Below are 13,934 nucleotides of genomic sequence, written 5' to 3'. Positions count from 1 at the left end.
GAGAGATGAAAAGGTAGTGGTAGGAATAGATAAAATAGGGTCCTTAGGTATATTGTTAGGAAGCAGAGGTTGCATATAGAGACGGGATATGATAACTGGTAAAGCCCTGGAGAGCAATGATTGGGAATACCAGCCGAAAAGAATAGGATGGTGAATAAAAAAGACTTGCATGCTTTTGTCGTGTCCGTGCATGTTGTTCTCGTATACAAGGCATTCATAAGTATGGGTGGTAATTGCATTCAACATTCCCAGTTCTCATCCTCATTGGAATGAGGGAAGAAAGAACGCATAAACTCCCCGGTGATAGGATCATAGGGGAAGTACGAATCCTGGGCCTCGGCGGTCAACGAGCTCATCAGATCCGCGATCGTTACGTTCGGGTAGGTGTAGTGGTCTTCAGCGGGCGGTGCATCCGGAGCAGACACCGGGAGATCTTCTTGTAGAGGGGCCCAGTAATCGCCAGCAGTAGCAGCGTGAGACATGGGCTGTCCGTGTGCCGGTTCCGAACCGATACTGCTTCTAGGCTCTGGGGTGTACGGGTAGGAAGGCATGTCGCTGACGTCGTACTTCATGCCCTGGGCCAGTTTGCGGAGGCTGAGGTCGCAGAGCTGCCAGGCGCGTCGGGAGGCGATGCTCTGCTCGGACATTGCGAAAAGCCAGCGGACTGCCTTCTTAGACAAGATGATGAAGTTCTTTTCTTCTTCTGGCATGTGGACAGTGCCGAAGGACAGCTCGAGGAGGAGAACGGTCGCCGCTTGCATGAGATAGTGTAGGATACACCACCACGGAGCAATCCGGTACAGCTGGAGAGCATCCGGTTCATCAGGAATCAGATCCAGCATACACCGTGCAGACTCCAGGGTCACTACTGCCATTTCGTGACTGAAGGAAGGGTTCGTGCCCTTTTGGCGCGCGTCACGCCGGCAGAGACAGGGACGGCCGAGCGTGATCCGCGCACTGTAGTAATGCAACGCTAAGCTCAGTTTGCAGCGAAGGATATCCGGTCCTTTATCTTCCTTGTCTGTGAAGTCAAGCCCGGTTGGAATGTTGGATTTCCACGTCTCGGTACGGGACTTGAGTTCACCAATCCGGCTCTCGATCTCTGCCCATGGCACCATCACGCAGTCCACTGAATAGACTTTGTTGACAATTTCTTGCGCGACGACTGCCAAGTCGCAATAGTAGAGATAAAAGAGCCCGTCGTTGACAGGCAGGCTTTTGAGCCATTTGGTGTCTCGTGCTCGAGTGTGGTGACTGCCATCTTTGCCATTTGCCGGGTGGAGCGGCATTTGTCTAATACATGCACTTGCCATGACGTTGTTGATCCGTTCGTCTCGTAATGTAGTGTCTGTGAGTACTTCGAAGGCGGTGGGCTCTTGTAGCTGTTCTTCTTCAAACGGAAGCGGGAAAGGCGAGGTGGACACCCCGTCCTGGATACAAGTTGGGCGCCCAGTCATTATTCCAAGCATGTGCTCAAACGTATACAGACACCACCAGACTCGGTAACGGGCTTCTTTCGAAATATCGGGGGTAGCCGGACTGCTGCTTTTCATGTTGATGCCAAGTGTGATTGCAGACCGCACTGCCAAAGCTGATATTCTCCACGCCCTATTTTAGGTGTTATTGCCCGCTCAATTTAGATAAGAGGAGGTGCTTGAACTCACCGGTTGATTTGATCAGAAGCGAGAAGGTAGAAGGCAATCAAGCCCTCCACCTGGACTTGCTGGAGATCGGGATGGCTGAACAGGACATCGCCGTTCATACTAAGGATCCTAGCCCTGGTTAGATATACCAAATGGTCCTTCTCGTTCCCACGCCATGGTGCGTCGATGAGATGGCCATGTTTAGCCCCAATTGCGAATATCATGTTCAATATAGCAAGCCACTTGTCACCGGGTCGGGCAGCGCTGTCGAAAAATGTCCGGTACTGTGCCGAGAAAAGAGGCTTGTTGATGATGGGGTAGAACGGATGCACGGTCGTCAAATAAGCCTCGAACATATGATCTGCCACCTCTCGAGGAGGCATGGCATACAGCTGTACCGGTCCGGGCACAGAAATATCCAGGTCATCAAGATGATAATTGACCGCATGCAGAGATACTGCATTATCAGTCTTTGGATCCTGGCCAGGCTCCAGACTCCCCGGAAGACCTTTGGCACGTTGTTCTGCCTCTCTATGGAGCCGTTGCATCCAGGTAATTTCCGAGTTCTTCCCCATATAACCGGTTGCTCTGGTATGTTCTGATCGATTGATGTCCTCTTCTACTCGATCAATCGCCTCGAGAGACCCAATAGACGAAGGCGAGGATGGTACATCGTTTTCCGGGACGTCATCCTGAGGGGTTATTGATTGAGATTGGGAATTATGTGACGAATAATCCACGTCCGGGCCATGCTGTGGTCGCGATTGTTAGCGCCACTCCGATATACCGGAAAGGAGAACAAACCTTGTCCAGCAAGCTCCTGATCCGCTCCGCGGCACTGGGGTCAACATAACCACTCAAATCCTTCAGGAGATTCTCATATTCTTGCGCTTTCTCCGAGGCAGTCTCCACTTGTCTGTAATCAGTCGGTCAGCAAGCTTGCTCACGATTGAGTATTGTTCCAAAAAGAAAAGCATGTATAGCCACAGATACACGTACTTTTTCAGTCTCTCACCCCAACCCTCAGGGTAGTTACACGTAGCTCTCAGCTCACGACATTGGCGACAAACCGGGGTGTCACCACTGCATTTCGTCTTGCGCTGCCTGCAGGATGCACAGGCGCGGGGCACTCGTCGATTATAGCGCGGGGCAGTTGCGACCCGTTGGCGAGGAATGGCAACTTTAGTTTGTGCAGCAAGGGTCTTACTCGACCTAAGGGGTGTATTTGGGCTTTGGGCGTCTGCGACGGAGAGAGGGCGGAATCCGGCGGGGGCGAGGTCTGCTGTTGGTTGCTGGGCAGGCGCTCCGTTTTGAGGAATGACGTTGTCATAGTTTGTACGCGGGTGCGATTTCTCGACCGTCATTGTCGCAGAAGCCCGGTGTGGTAGTTCTCAATCTCGCAATTGCGGTCCTGCGGCGCTATGTGGTATAGAGTTGCGACGAATGATAGGGCTGAATCTGCATATGTGAGGCCGAGAGATATATGTACAAGGGAGATTTTGAGGCCCATTCATAGCAGTACAAACTTGTACCTCGGAAGTGAAAATATTGTAGAAACGTGAGGATTGAAGTCGCCCAGGTGGCGGAATATGCGTAATCGGTCCATGGGTGGACCCGTGGACCATCCACGGATGATAAGTTGCCCGCTTTCCTCCAGGGCTGATTGGGCAACTGACTAATCAAAAACACGTTTTTCTCTTTTTTCAGATGCAAATGATGAATTTATGGGAAGAAACGCTAGTTATTTTGACACTTTTGGGTAAAGCCATTCCTCCAGTCGTGAATATCCTCCCAATATACCCATCCAGGGTAAGTAAACCAAAAAAACAACAACATATGTATATATACAAGAGAAAATAGGCATTAGCGAGGAAAAGGTAAGAGGGTGCGCCGAGAAGACAATGAACATATACAAGCGAGGTAAATAGAGATAAAGGGAAAATGGCGGGTCGCAGCCCAGCCAAGAGTGGAGAGAAGGAGAAGAACGAGAGGGAACATAAACCGAGATTAGATGGACTCGGTGGTCGAGGATAGTTTAGAATTCACCAAACATCTCGTCGAGCTCATCGACTTCCACCATCTCTGGGTTTTGCAACTCTCTCCAGGATTCGAAGACGGACTCCGAGTTCAAGGAAACGGGCCGAGGAGTAAGGGTGAGCCTCTCGTGCGATTCCGTCAGGTCCGACATCTTCAGATCGACGTCCGGAAGGCCGCTGTTCAACATATCAAGCGAGCGCTTGAGGGTCGAAACAGGTGCGGCATCGGGATCTTCGGGAAGGCTGATCTGGGGGGCAACGGGAGCGCCGGCAAGCTCCTCACCGTCCACACCGACATCTGTCAAAGCGCTCGTGCCAGACGAGACAGACGATGCGATGGAGGTGAGGGAGGGGGGAGGGGGAGGTGCCGAACAGGGCAGTTGCGGCAGCCTCGTCCAGATCCTGGGCCATTTGGTCGGCGGGCATGTGCGAGAAGTAGTCACTATACTCTTCTTCAGACATGCCGTCACCGTGCATAGACGGAGACATCGAACCACCATTCACAGGAGATTCAGAGATGCTCATATCGCGGTCCTCTGAGGCGCTCAGGCTCTCGGAAAGGATGGACTGGCTACGGCTCGACTCGGCTTTTTCCTCGGATGCGCGCTCACGCACGGCACTGGCAGTTTGTGTAAACTCCTTCTCATCGCCCTCCAGGGGCGGAGAAGCCGCGCGATGTGAGTTCATGAGACGCGTCAAATTACTAGCGTTGGGGAAGTGATCAGAAGAACCATGGCTGGCGGAGGTATTCAAATCACCATGCTCCTCGAAATCGGGCGAAGACAAGTCCACTTCGGGACTGGGGCTACGTTCCCGCACCATCGCGTCTTCCTCATCCTCGAGACTGGAAACACTGGGCGTGATGTGCTTGCTACCCACGGCGGATACCAGATCGTCTGTCTCAGGAATGGGTTGGTGGGGATACGTAGTAAGATAGTAGTACACTTTGCGCGGATGAATTAAGATAAGCTCCTTGGCCATAGGACACGGCGCGAGGGCCGTCCAAGGACGCTTCATATAGGCGGCTAACCGCGATGAGAGGAGCGCGGCGGGGTTGGCGGAACTAATACAGGACACGTAAGTTATTGTGTTTCAAGAAGTCCCGAGAGGGATACGTACTTTGCGACATTGACGTTTAGTGTGACCAGGACTGCGGCCAGTTCCTTCACGAGATGAGGGCGATTCCCGGTCTTCTCCAGTTGATTGATTACAGCGACAACGATATCGTCGTTAATTCCTTCTGTGTCGATCTTGGGAGCAGGCACTCCATCCATAGGCGAGGGAGGGGGCGTAATCTCAAATAGTCCATGTCGGCCAGCGCGCGCAATTGTTTTTGGGTCGGATGGCTCGGGTGATAATGAAGTCGAACCATGCGATCTCTTGACTTTTTTCGTGGGTTGCTCGTCGGTATGCACTTTTGAGATAGAGGGAGAGCGACGAGTGGAATTTGGCAGCTGAATGCCCAAGGATGGGAGAGATAGTGACTTGCGACGAGTGTTGTACGGCATTGCGAGGGAAGTGAGAACAAAGACCAAGAATCAAAGGAGAGTAAGACACAAGGATATAATAGAAAAAGCAGCAAAAAGGATATAATAATAAACAGAATAATAAGAATAATAATAAAAAAGATTCTAAGATATGGGGGATGTTAGTAGAAAGGGGGATGAGAAGGATAAACGGGGGGGATCATCAAGATGCGACAAGAAGAGCTGTTTGGATGGCAAATTACCAACGGGGGCCTGAGGAATCTGCGGAAAAAAGTGGAAAATTGGAAAAAAAAAAAAATTGAAGGATGTAAATTACCGTATGGTATTTATGCCTTTAAATTTGGCAGCCTCCCGAATTGGTGTGACGATGATTGGTTGGACTGGGGCTTGTTTTTATTTTTCCTTTCCTCTCACTCTTTTAAGAATGTACGTAGGAATGTCTATCCGTACTTTCTTATAGAAACTACCCAAGTACTCTGTGCTCCGCACTATGTAAATAGTCCTACATTTGCTCAAATATACTTCCAGTTCCTTTCTCACCGCCATGTTAAGACACGGGAATGAACATGCGACATGCGACACGCACAGGCAAAAAGCGAACAATCCCTAGGCGGTGGAGATCAACCCATTCCTTTTCAGGCGTTAGTATGATAATCCATAGTTCTTCCATTCTATCTTCGGTCTTAGCGCATACCAGAAGACTTCGGTGGGGTCGTGGCCATGTGTTCTATGACCCGAATAGGTCCAATTTTCGTGCTCCAGTCAACCTTGGCGTCTCCATTTACCCAGCAACTCTAGTGGTTACTCCATCCCGCATACAAGATTCCGCTAATCACAACCCGATTCTTTGAATAATAAGAAGACCTACCGATCCATTGATTGGTAGTTGCACAGTGGATGTCGAATAATGGTCAAACTCGGAACCTTCCTGCTGCATGGGATATGTACATTCAAAGTTGGTACCTACCTAGGGAGGTAGATTATGTATTCGATCTGTCATCTGTTGGTTTGTTGGTTGCTAGGGTACCGAGGGGCACACCGCTGTTGATAGATCAAAATATATAAATTTATACGAACAAATGTTGTAAATATGCAAGTGCATACTAACTAAGCATGAACACACACGACATCCAATCCATTAAACCTCGTAAACAAGCCCAATAACTTTTACCAAAAGGAAAAAAAAAAGTTGACAAGGCTTAAGCCGAGCCCTCCGGTCGGAAACACCGAGACCCAAAACAGCTCCCTAGCGCAACCGTTTACAAACAGAAAAAGAAAAGGAAAAGGAAAAAAGATATGAAGCGACCACTTAAAGTCCACTGGGCTCCACTCCGGAGTGGACCTCAGGGACCCAATCGACGGGACAGCAATCAATCAGAGTCGGTGTATTGTATTGTACATGACGCTAGTAAGGGATGCTCACATTAGCGTCTCGGGGAGAAAAGGAACGTTTGCCACCGATGATGCAGCTGAGACACTTATTTTTCTTCTATCTCATTTAGATCTATCGATTTTTGTTTAACATTTTAGACACCCAAAAAGTCAAAATTGCCGTAGCCGTCAAAAAGTGATGATGGCATGGGAAATAATATTATATGTAGGTTTGTATGTCCCTACGTGTATATGATGACATCCTTCTCCTTACCTAGGTACCCTCTTTACTTTTTTGGTGTTATGATGATTGGACGGGAGGATATTATTGTTTATCCTCTGTACAAAGTACACTCCGTATATTGTACATCATATATTGTACATCATATATTGTACATCATATATTGTACATCATAGCCCAATCTCCTTCAGGATACTTAGCATCCAGCAAGGGGTTTACATAGTACTGGGTACGAGCATTGTTGCCTAGGTGTGATGATGTAGGTCTCGGTACTTCATATGAAGGGAAACATCATTCCTTGAATTTAACCCTGCCATCTATACTCTGTACTCCGCATATTGTAGAGTATAGAGTGACATACGTCGCATCTACTCTCTGGTGATCTCCGTTTTCATGACATCGACCACTCCGGTCCAGGGGATCGGGACCATCAACCATGGAAATAGCCAGCCCATTGTTACACCGGCCGAAGGGAACAATTGCTTTAGCGGGGGGGTTATATGATCGCATACAACGTTGAATTCCAAGGTTATCCCTTTAAGATGAGAATATTGAGAATCTTGTCAGACTGTACCTACATTGTACAGTATGCAGGTGCGCGGGAATTCTCCGCACCCCAACAGCCGCAGGTACTATTTTACATAATGTCCACTTCTGCTTTTATGTTTACATTACTATCTACAGAGTATGTCTACAAAATATATATATTGGACTGAGAATAATCCTACAACATATATTGCATGGGTATAGATTGTTATCTCTAGTAACGTTAATACCCGATATAGTATCTCAATCTAAACGGAACACATCCAACTCTACAGAGTAGATCTACCAATGAAATTACATCTCGGTAACAGATGCATCAACATCCAAACCTTACCTGAAGCCATTACCCTTGGTTCCAACTTCCCCGCCACATTAGGACCAACCACCGGGGACCATTGCATCAAACAAAGAACAGATGCATCCAAACACGGAATAACCCCTGCAAAAGATCTGCACCTTGCATATAAATCAATGATGGAGATTACTAGCAAAACCTGTTTTCAATGCGGGACAGTATCGATATTATCATCAGCCAATACCACCCGTAGAAAAAAGTGCCGAGTGGCCAGCACATATTATATTGTATGTCACTCTACTGGATTCTAGGCCGTCGCGACTTTCCCAATCGGGTTGCTGCCGCTTTATAAGGGTGCTTAGGGTCCTATCACTAAGTATTTCACAGCATAAGGCGGTTACTAGGTACTCAGGTAGGAAGTGAACACTCGGGATATACCTGGTTAGCACTCAAGTCGTGGGTACCTACAGACTGCGCCCAGTGAGCATACAACAGGTTTCATTCCAGCTCCATGGCACTTGATACGGTGGGAAACGAGATTAACGGGTCACTGAAGACGATAAAACGAGATAGAATAAGACGGATCCAGAGACAAAATGCCGCATTGCTACGAGAAGAAAATTATTAATACATGAGTGATATCCATGGACAGCCACAAGGAGAAAATGTAGAGGGGGATAAACAACCCATATTATAAGAACAATAGCCCCACATTAGGAAGTACATATACGTAACAGGAAGAAGGGTTTCTCTTGTCAACGTACCTGCCCTTCATATGGGGGATTCGATACTTTCGAATGAAGGAGCTGAAGTTCTTGTATCTGGCTGCCATTCACTGGTTATTGTCCTCTCGAACCAGTCAAGAAACTTTTGATATTCTAATATTATGTCTCATACGAGACGGGCCGTGCACACAAACTAGACGATTGGCAAAGGTGGTGAACACATCCTAAGACCGACCCTATACCTAGGTAGGAGTTATCGGCTTAATTGATGCTTGCAACTGCTCCCAGTCATTCATTTTGTGCCTGGAGCACCGAGACGGACATCATTCCCACAATTTCGAGCAAATCCGACTTCTAAGGTCACTATACAATATAGAAAGATTCTCGACGAGAGCGCCGGGGGTATCAGATATCGTCGAATGTCTTTAATCAATTCGCTATTCATTATATTGATATCAAAATCTATGAAATTGACAATTTTGTACAATACTAAACCAGTTTACTCCGATTTTGGTTGGACTTCTGTAGCAAATGGTACGATAGTAAGAGAACATCCAGTTTTAGGGGTGTTGCAGTATTTGTCTACTAGTCGACATGTTTTGAAAGAGATTTGGGGAATTGGATTGACTTATTGGATATCGGTAATTATCGCCGATTCCACAATTACCCTCGGATGCTTACGCTCTGCTCATTCAAATTCCTCAAATTCCCATTATCAACCCGAAGACCGCTACGGGCATAAGACCCACCATTTCGGCGACTACTCTCTCCAAGGCTGTTTTCTAAGAAATGGCTTAGAAATTCACTTCAATTCTGCTTAGGGCCTATTTGAACTAGATTCCTTTCATAAATTATTATAAATATCATCCTTTTCTCCAGCGTGATTGACTGTGTTTATCCAAACTTCCTTCACACTATCCCGACGTCCTAAACCAATACGATGAAAGCAATCACCCTCTACTCCCATGCAATCGGCCCAAACCCGTGGAAAGTGGCCATTGTTCTCTCATCCCTTGGCCTTCCCTACGAGACTGTTTTCGTCGACTTCAAAGACGTCAAACTCCCGCCATATGTCGATCTCAACCCAAACGGCCGCCTCCCTACCATCATCGATCCCAACAACGGAACTCAGCTTTGGGAGTCCGGAGCAATTGTCCACTATCTCATTGAAACCTACGACCATGATCATAAGATTAGTTACGATAGCACCCCCGAGCGATTCCTCACCCAACAATGGCTTCACTTTCAGGCGTCTGGTCAAGGCCCATACTATGGCCAACTAGGCTGGTTCGTTCGCCAAACTGAGAATCAAAACGTTGCTATTGAACGTTATACCAACGAGGTTCGCAGGGTGACTGGAGTTTTGGATAAAGCCCTCTCCGGACGACAATGGCTGGTGGGAGACAAGTGTACTTTTGCGGACCTGGCTTTCGTACCGTGGCAGAATATGGTCGGCATGATCATTCAAGACAAAGATGTGGAGCAGGATTTTGCACGTTCCTTCCCCAATGTCCAGGCATGGATGGAACGCATGAAGCAAATGCCCGCGGTGGTCAAGGTCTTGCAAGACAAAGACAACGCCATGGCTGAGATGATGCAGACCAATTAATCTACCTGGTTATGGAAGGGATGTACATAAAGACGAAGGAATTTTGTCAAGTACAAATTTGTACATATGTATACACAACAAAAAAAAAAGAAAAGAAGAAAAGATCGAGTTGGAAGTTTGGATGACGTCCTCGACATGAAAACTGTCTCCCCTGTCCCCTACACACTCGCTATCCATAGATCAATTGATAACATCTAACACAGATAATGGTAGAATTTGCTTTAGTTTCCCATCTTAGCCTAATTCATGTTATCTTTGCTTCCCTTTGTTGGTGTTAGACCAGACCGGACTTTGGCATCACTTATATACCCAATGTTCATTAGAGATCAATTAAGTGTTTATTGAGAGTTATTTCTAACTTGATAGCAACTACCGAAGTGGGACACCTATAAGAAATATTGAAGTAGATCTACAGTAACAGTTGTACAAAGATTGCATATTTATCCAGCTCCCACGCGGTTGGATAGATGTGGATATTTGCTTGAAGTATACCGAAACTCGTATAGACTATAGATTCTACTTTAAGAAACGGCCCATGCATTTACACTAGAGCTGTATTCGAAGTTGCAAGGAAGTAGAAACGCAAAGTACTACCTACATATGCTACCTAGGGCATCTACTTCATAGACGAAATGGATCTCGGGGACATCGACCCACAATGTCGGCGATCTTGGCATTGGAGACTCTCTACTTCCCCCTTTTTGTCTCTGATACTTTTGACTGAAAATATCATAGTCAATATGCCTTCTTATTATGCCGAGGGCGACTTTGTATACAGTGCGTATGTCTTCTTTTACCCCCTTGAAGGATATGCAGGCTACCACAACTATATATATCCGTGCACGTACGTACAATATAAGTAGCAGACTATACGGAGAGAAGAAGTTTCGAGCAATCCCCTAGACAGGCCTCTATTCACAGATGTCAACACCATCTAGTTCCTGATAGATAGCCCTTTTGATATCTTCCTCGGCCCAACACATATCAACCGCATTCCTCACAAGCTGCACCATCTCCCTCCGACTAAACCCACAATAAGTATGGACCTTCTGCAGATTCCCATCAATCCAAACATCATGCATCAAAGTCGGATCATCACTATTAATACAAACCTTCACTCCTGTCTCCACCAACCTCCGGATCTTCGGAAACAAAACCTCAGTCGCCGTCCTCCGATGATAAGCATGCGGACACAAAGTCAACCCAATGCCCCTATCCACCAACCCCCGCCACAACTCCTCACAATCCTCCGCATCTAACCCATGATCAATCCTTTCCGCCCCCTTACCCCCACAAACCTCAAAGATAGCCTCAGCCACATGCTCCCGCGTATCCTTCTGCCCGAAATCACAATGCATAGTAACATGCAATCCATCCGCGCGAGCCAACGCAAACCCCTCCTCAAAAAGCATCGGCGGCCTCTCGTACGCATTACTCGCTAACCCAACAGCATGAAACAGGCCCTTCCCGCCATCAACAGTCCCAGCAGCCCACGGCCTCGCCTCGCGGTAAGCATCCAGACCCTGCTCGACAGGCTCGTCGCGCAGGAAACACAGAATCCAGCGTGAATGCACACCCAGCTGTGCGGCGGCGTCATGCTGCGCGCGCAGATAGCCGTCCATAACGGCTGCCGCGGGGGTTCCGCGGCGAGTATGCGCCTGTAGATCGAAGAAGGGTTCGGTGTAGCGCACATTCATGGAGGCGCATCGGCGTAGGTAGGCCATGGCTAGATCGTAGAAGTCGGTTTCTGTGCGGAGAACTTCGCATCCGGCGAAATAGGCTTCGAGGAAGGTTGGGATGCCTGGTTGGCGGCCGTTTAGCTCGGGTCGGTGGTTGAGGGTTACTGCATAGGAGGCTTGCAGCTCCGAGAAGGTGGTGTAGGGGAGGGGGATATTGTTGCGGCGGGATAGGTCCCAGCGGAGAGATGGTGTTAGGGTGCCTTCGATGTGGACGTGGAGTTCGACCTTAGGGAGATTGGCTATGAATGGGGTGATTGTGAGGCCGTTCATGGTTACTGCCCAGGTGAGGTTTCACCACTTTATTTAGCTAAATAAAATGAAAGTTCTCCGTGAGAAAACGTTAACACTCAGAAGAGGGTATGGGGTAGAAGAGCTCCGAGAAACTGCTCCGTACTCACTGCGACGGTGTCACTAGGTCCAGCCTTAAAGGACTTGGCTTTATCGTCCAATTGGCGAGGGATTCCTGCATTGATAACATGCAAGGGGTTTGACCAATGGGGAGGTGCGGGGAAAGATAACAGGGTATATGATCTTATAAGAAGAGTTCAAATTGTCTTGAATGAGATTCTCGGCGTCCTCTTTTCTTTTTACTAGGAATGGCCATGGACATAACCACTCCCGAGGGAGAACAATGTACCGACCATGCTATGGCAAAAAGGGTACTGAGGAAGATTGACAGACGATTGATACCACTGCTCTTCACAACATATATGTTCAATTTCATGGACAAAACAATCTTGTCGAGCGCGTCTGTCTTCGGTTTAAGGGACGATACTGTAAGAACATGCCTAGAGAAACAGGAACCATAACTAAGATCATTCCTAGGGATTGGTTGGCCAGCAGTACAGCTGGGTATCATCGGTCTTCTATTTTGGCTACCTGGGATGGGTATATCCAACAACTTTACTTATTGCTCGTCTGCCCGCTGCCAAATATTTGACAGCCAACACGCTATTCTGGGGTGCTGTGGTGGCCCTTACTGCAGCCTGCACCAACTTCGGCGGTCTCATAACAGTCCGCTTCTTGCTTGGAGTTGCTGAAGCAACCATCACGCCGGCGTTTATGTTTATCACATCGACCTGGTACACGCGTGACGAGATTCCTACCAGGACAGGTCTGTGGTTTGCTGGAAACGTATGCTAGGTCCTGTCGATATCTTGAATAAAAGCTTATCTTTACACAGAGCGTTGGTGGTATTATTTCAAGCCTTCTCGCCTACGGGCTGGGTCACGTCAAAGATCACGTTGGGCCATGGAGGTGGATGTTCATCGTTCTCGGGTGTGGGACATTCCTCTGGGGATTTGCTGTTTGGACTCTACTACCAGACTCAATCTCCAAAGCCAAATTCCTATCGGAAGAGGAACGGCAGTTCGCAAGCAACAGAGCTGCCGTTTCAGGCACAGGCGCGACAGAGAAGACCACTTGGAGATGGGGCCAGGTCGTTGAGTGCCTAACGGATCCAAAGACGTGGCTTATATTCGGGCTGGAGCTTTGTACGCAAATCCCCAACGGAGGGACGCAGAACTTTGCCAATCTGGTGATTGTCTCATTCGGGTTCACGAACCTGCAGTCGACGCTGCTCACCATCCCTTACTCGCTCATCGCCGTGGCTACAATCACCGGAACAGGCTGGTTGGCCGGTCGTTTCCGCCAACTGAACTGCTTACTTATCGTAGGTGTTGTGCTCCCTTGCGTCGTAGGCAGCGCGATCATCTACTCCCGCGCGCATATCGTCTTGAACGTGCAACTTTTTGGATATTTCCTCTTATCGACTGGGCCTGCAGCAATGCCGCTCGCTATGTCGCTGGTGCAGGCCAATTACCGTGGAGTCACTAAGAAAATGACAGTCACGGCAATGCTTTTCCTGGCTTACTGCGCTGGGAACATTTCTGGGCCTCATTTCTTTCTCAGTGAAGAGGCCCCAACTTATGACACTGCTTTCCGCACGATTATGATTTGCTATGCCCTAACTGTCATCTTGGCACTAGCTCTGCGCTTCTACCTGCAGTGGACTAACGCTCGCCGTGTGCGTCTGGAAGGGTTTGAGGGTAGTGCTGGAAACGCAGGTGCTGTTGGTGGGAAGGGGCTGGATGCTGCTCGCGATTCGACGAATGTGGCGGATATAGTGGACCGAGTGCCGCTAGTATCTGATGACTATGAGGATGTCACGGACTGGAACACACCAGGGTTCAGATATCGTTACTAAAATGGCATGACGGAAGTTCAAATGGGACGTACAGGC

The 13,934-nt window shown here is 48.2% G+C and overlaps 5 protein-coding genes across 5 annotated transcripts; 2 read left to right on the top strand and 3 right to left on the bottom strand.

Annotated features, from left to right (window-relative positions):
* Positions 1 to 239: 239 nt before the first annotated feature.
* On the bottom strand, positions 240 to 3,007 carry N7489_008921 (Zn(II)2Cys6 transcription factor; the record flags this gene model as incomplete). Its single annotated transcript, XM_056714671.1, has 4 exons — positions 240 to 1,608; positions 1,665 to 2,395; positions 2,448 to 2,559; positions 2,643 to 3,007. 4 exons carry the CDS (start codon positions 3,005 to 3,007, stop codon positions 240 to 242), a joined length of 2,577 nt encoding a protein of 858 aa, XP_056562293.1.
* A 671-nt stretch (positions 3,008 to 3,678) lies between these two features.
* Positions 3,679 to 5,187, bottom strand: N7489_008920 (uncharacterized protein; the record flags this gene model as incomplete). Its single annotated transcript, XM_056714670.1, has 3 exons — positions 3,679 to 3,977; positions 4,006 to 4,742; positions 4,799 to 5,187. 3 exons carry the CDS (start codon positions 5,185 to 5,187, stop codon positions 3,679 to 3,681), a joined length of 1,425 nt encoding a protein of 474 aa, XP_056562292.1.
* Positions 5,188 to 9,284: 4,097 nt separating this feature from the next.
* Positions 9,285 to 9,953, top strand: N7489_008919 (glutathione S-transferase family protein; the record flags this gene model as incomplete). The annotated part of the gene is made up of 1 exon (XM_056714669.1): positions 9,285 to 9,953. One exon carries the CDS (start codon positions 9,285 to 9,287, stop codon positions 9,951 to 9,953), a length of 669 nt encoding a protein of 222 aa, XP_056562291.1.
* A 911-nt stretch (positions 9,954 to 10,864) lies between these two features.
* N7489_008918 (adenosine deaminase family protein) lies at positions 10,865 to 11,962 on the bottom strand (the record flags this gene model as incomplete). Its single annotated transcript, XM_056714668.1, has 1 exon — positions 10,865 to 11,962. The coding sequence occupies one exon, from the start codon at positions 11,960 to 11,962 to the stop codon at positions 10,865 to 10,867; it is 1,098 nt and encodes a 365-aa protein (XP_056562290.1).
* Positions 11,963 to 12,288: 326 nt separating this feature from the next.
* On the top strand, positions 12,289 to 13,898 carry N7489_008917 (uncharacterized protein; the record flags this gene model as incomplete). Its single annotated transcript, XM_056714667.1, has 3 exons — positions 12,289 to 12,468; positions 12,518 to 12,826; positions 12,876 to 13,898. The coding sequence occupies 3 exons, from the start codon at positions 12,289 to 12,291 to the stop codon at positions 13,896 to 13,898; spliced, it is 1,512 nt and encodes a 503-aa protein (XP_056562289.1).
* Between the last annotated feature and the right edge of the window lie 36 nt (positions 13,899 to 13,934).

Source organism: Penicillium chrysogenum (genome assembly GCF_028827035.1).
Source record: "Penicillium chrysogenum strain IBT 35668 chromosome Unknown utg000005l_segment0_segment0, whole genome shotgun sequence".
In the NCBI taxonomy this organism is placed as follows: domain Eukaryota; kingdom Fungi; phylum Ascomycota; class Eurotiomycetes; order Eurotiales; family Aspergillaceae; genus Penicillium; species Penicillium chrysogenum.
The sequence above is the reverse complement of the archived record's forward strand: the minus strand, read 5'-3'. Positions and strand labels throughout refer to the sequence as shown.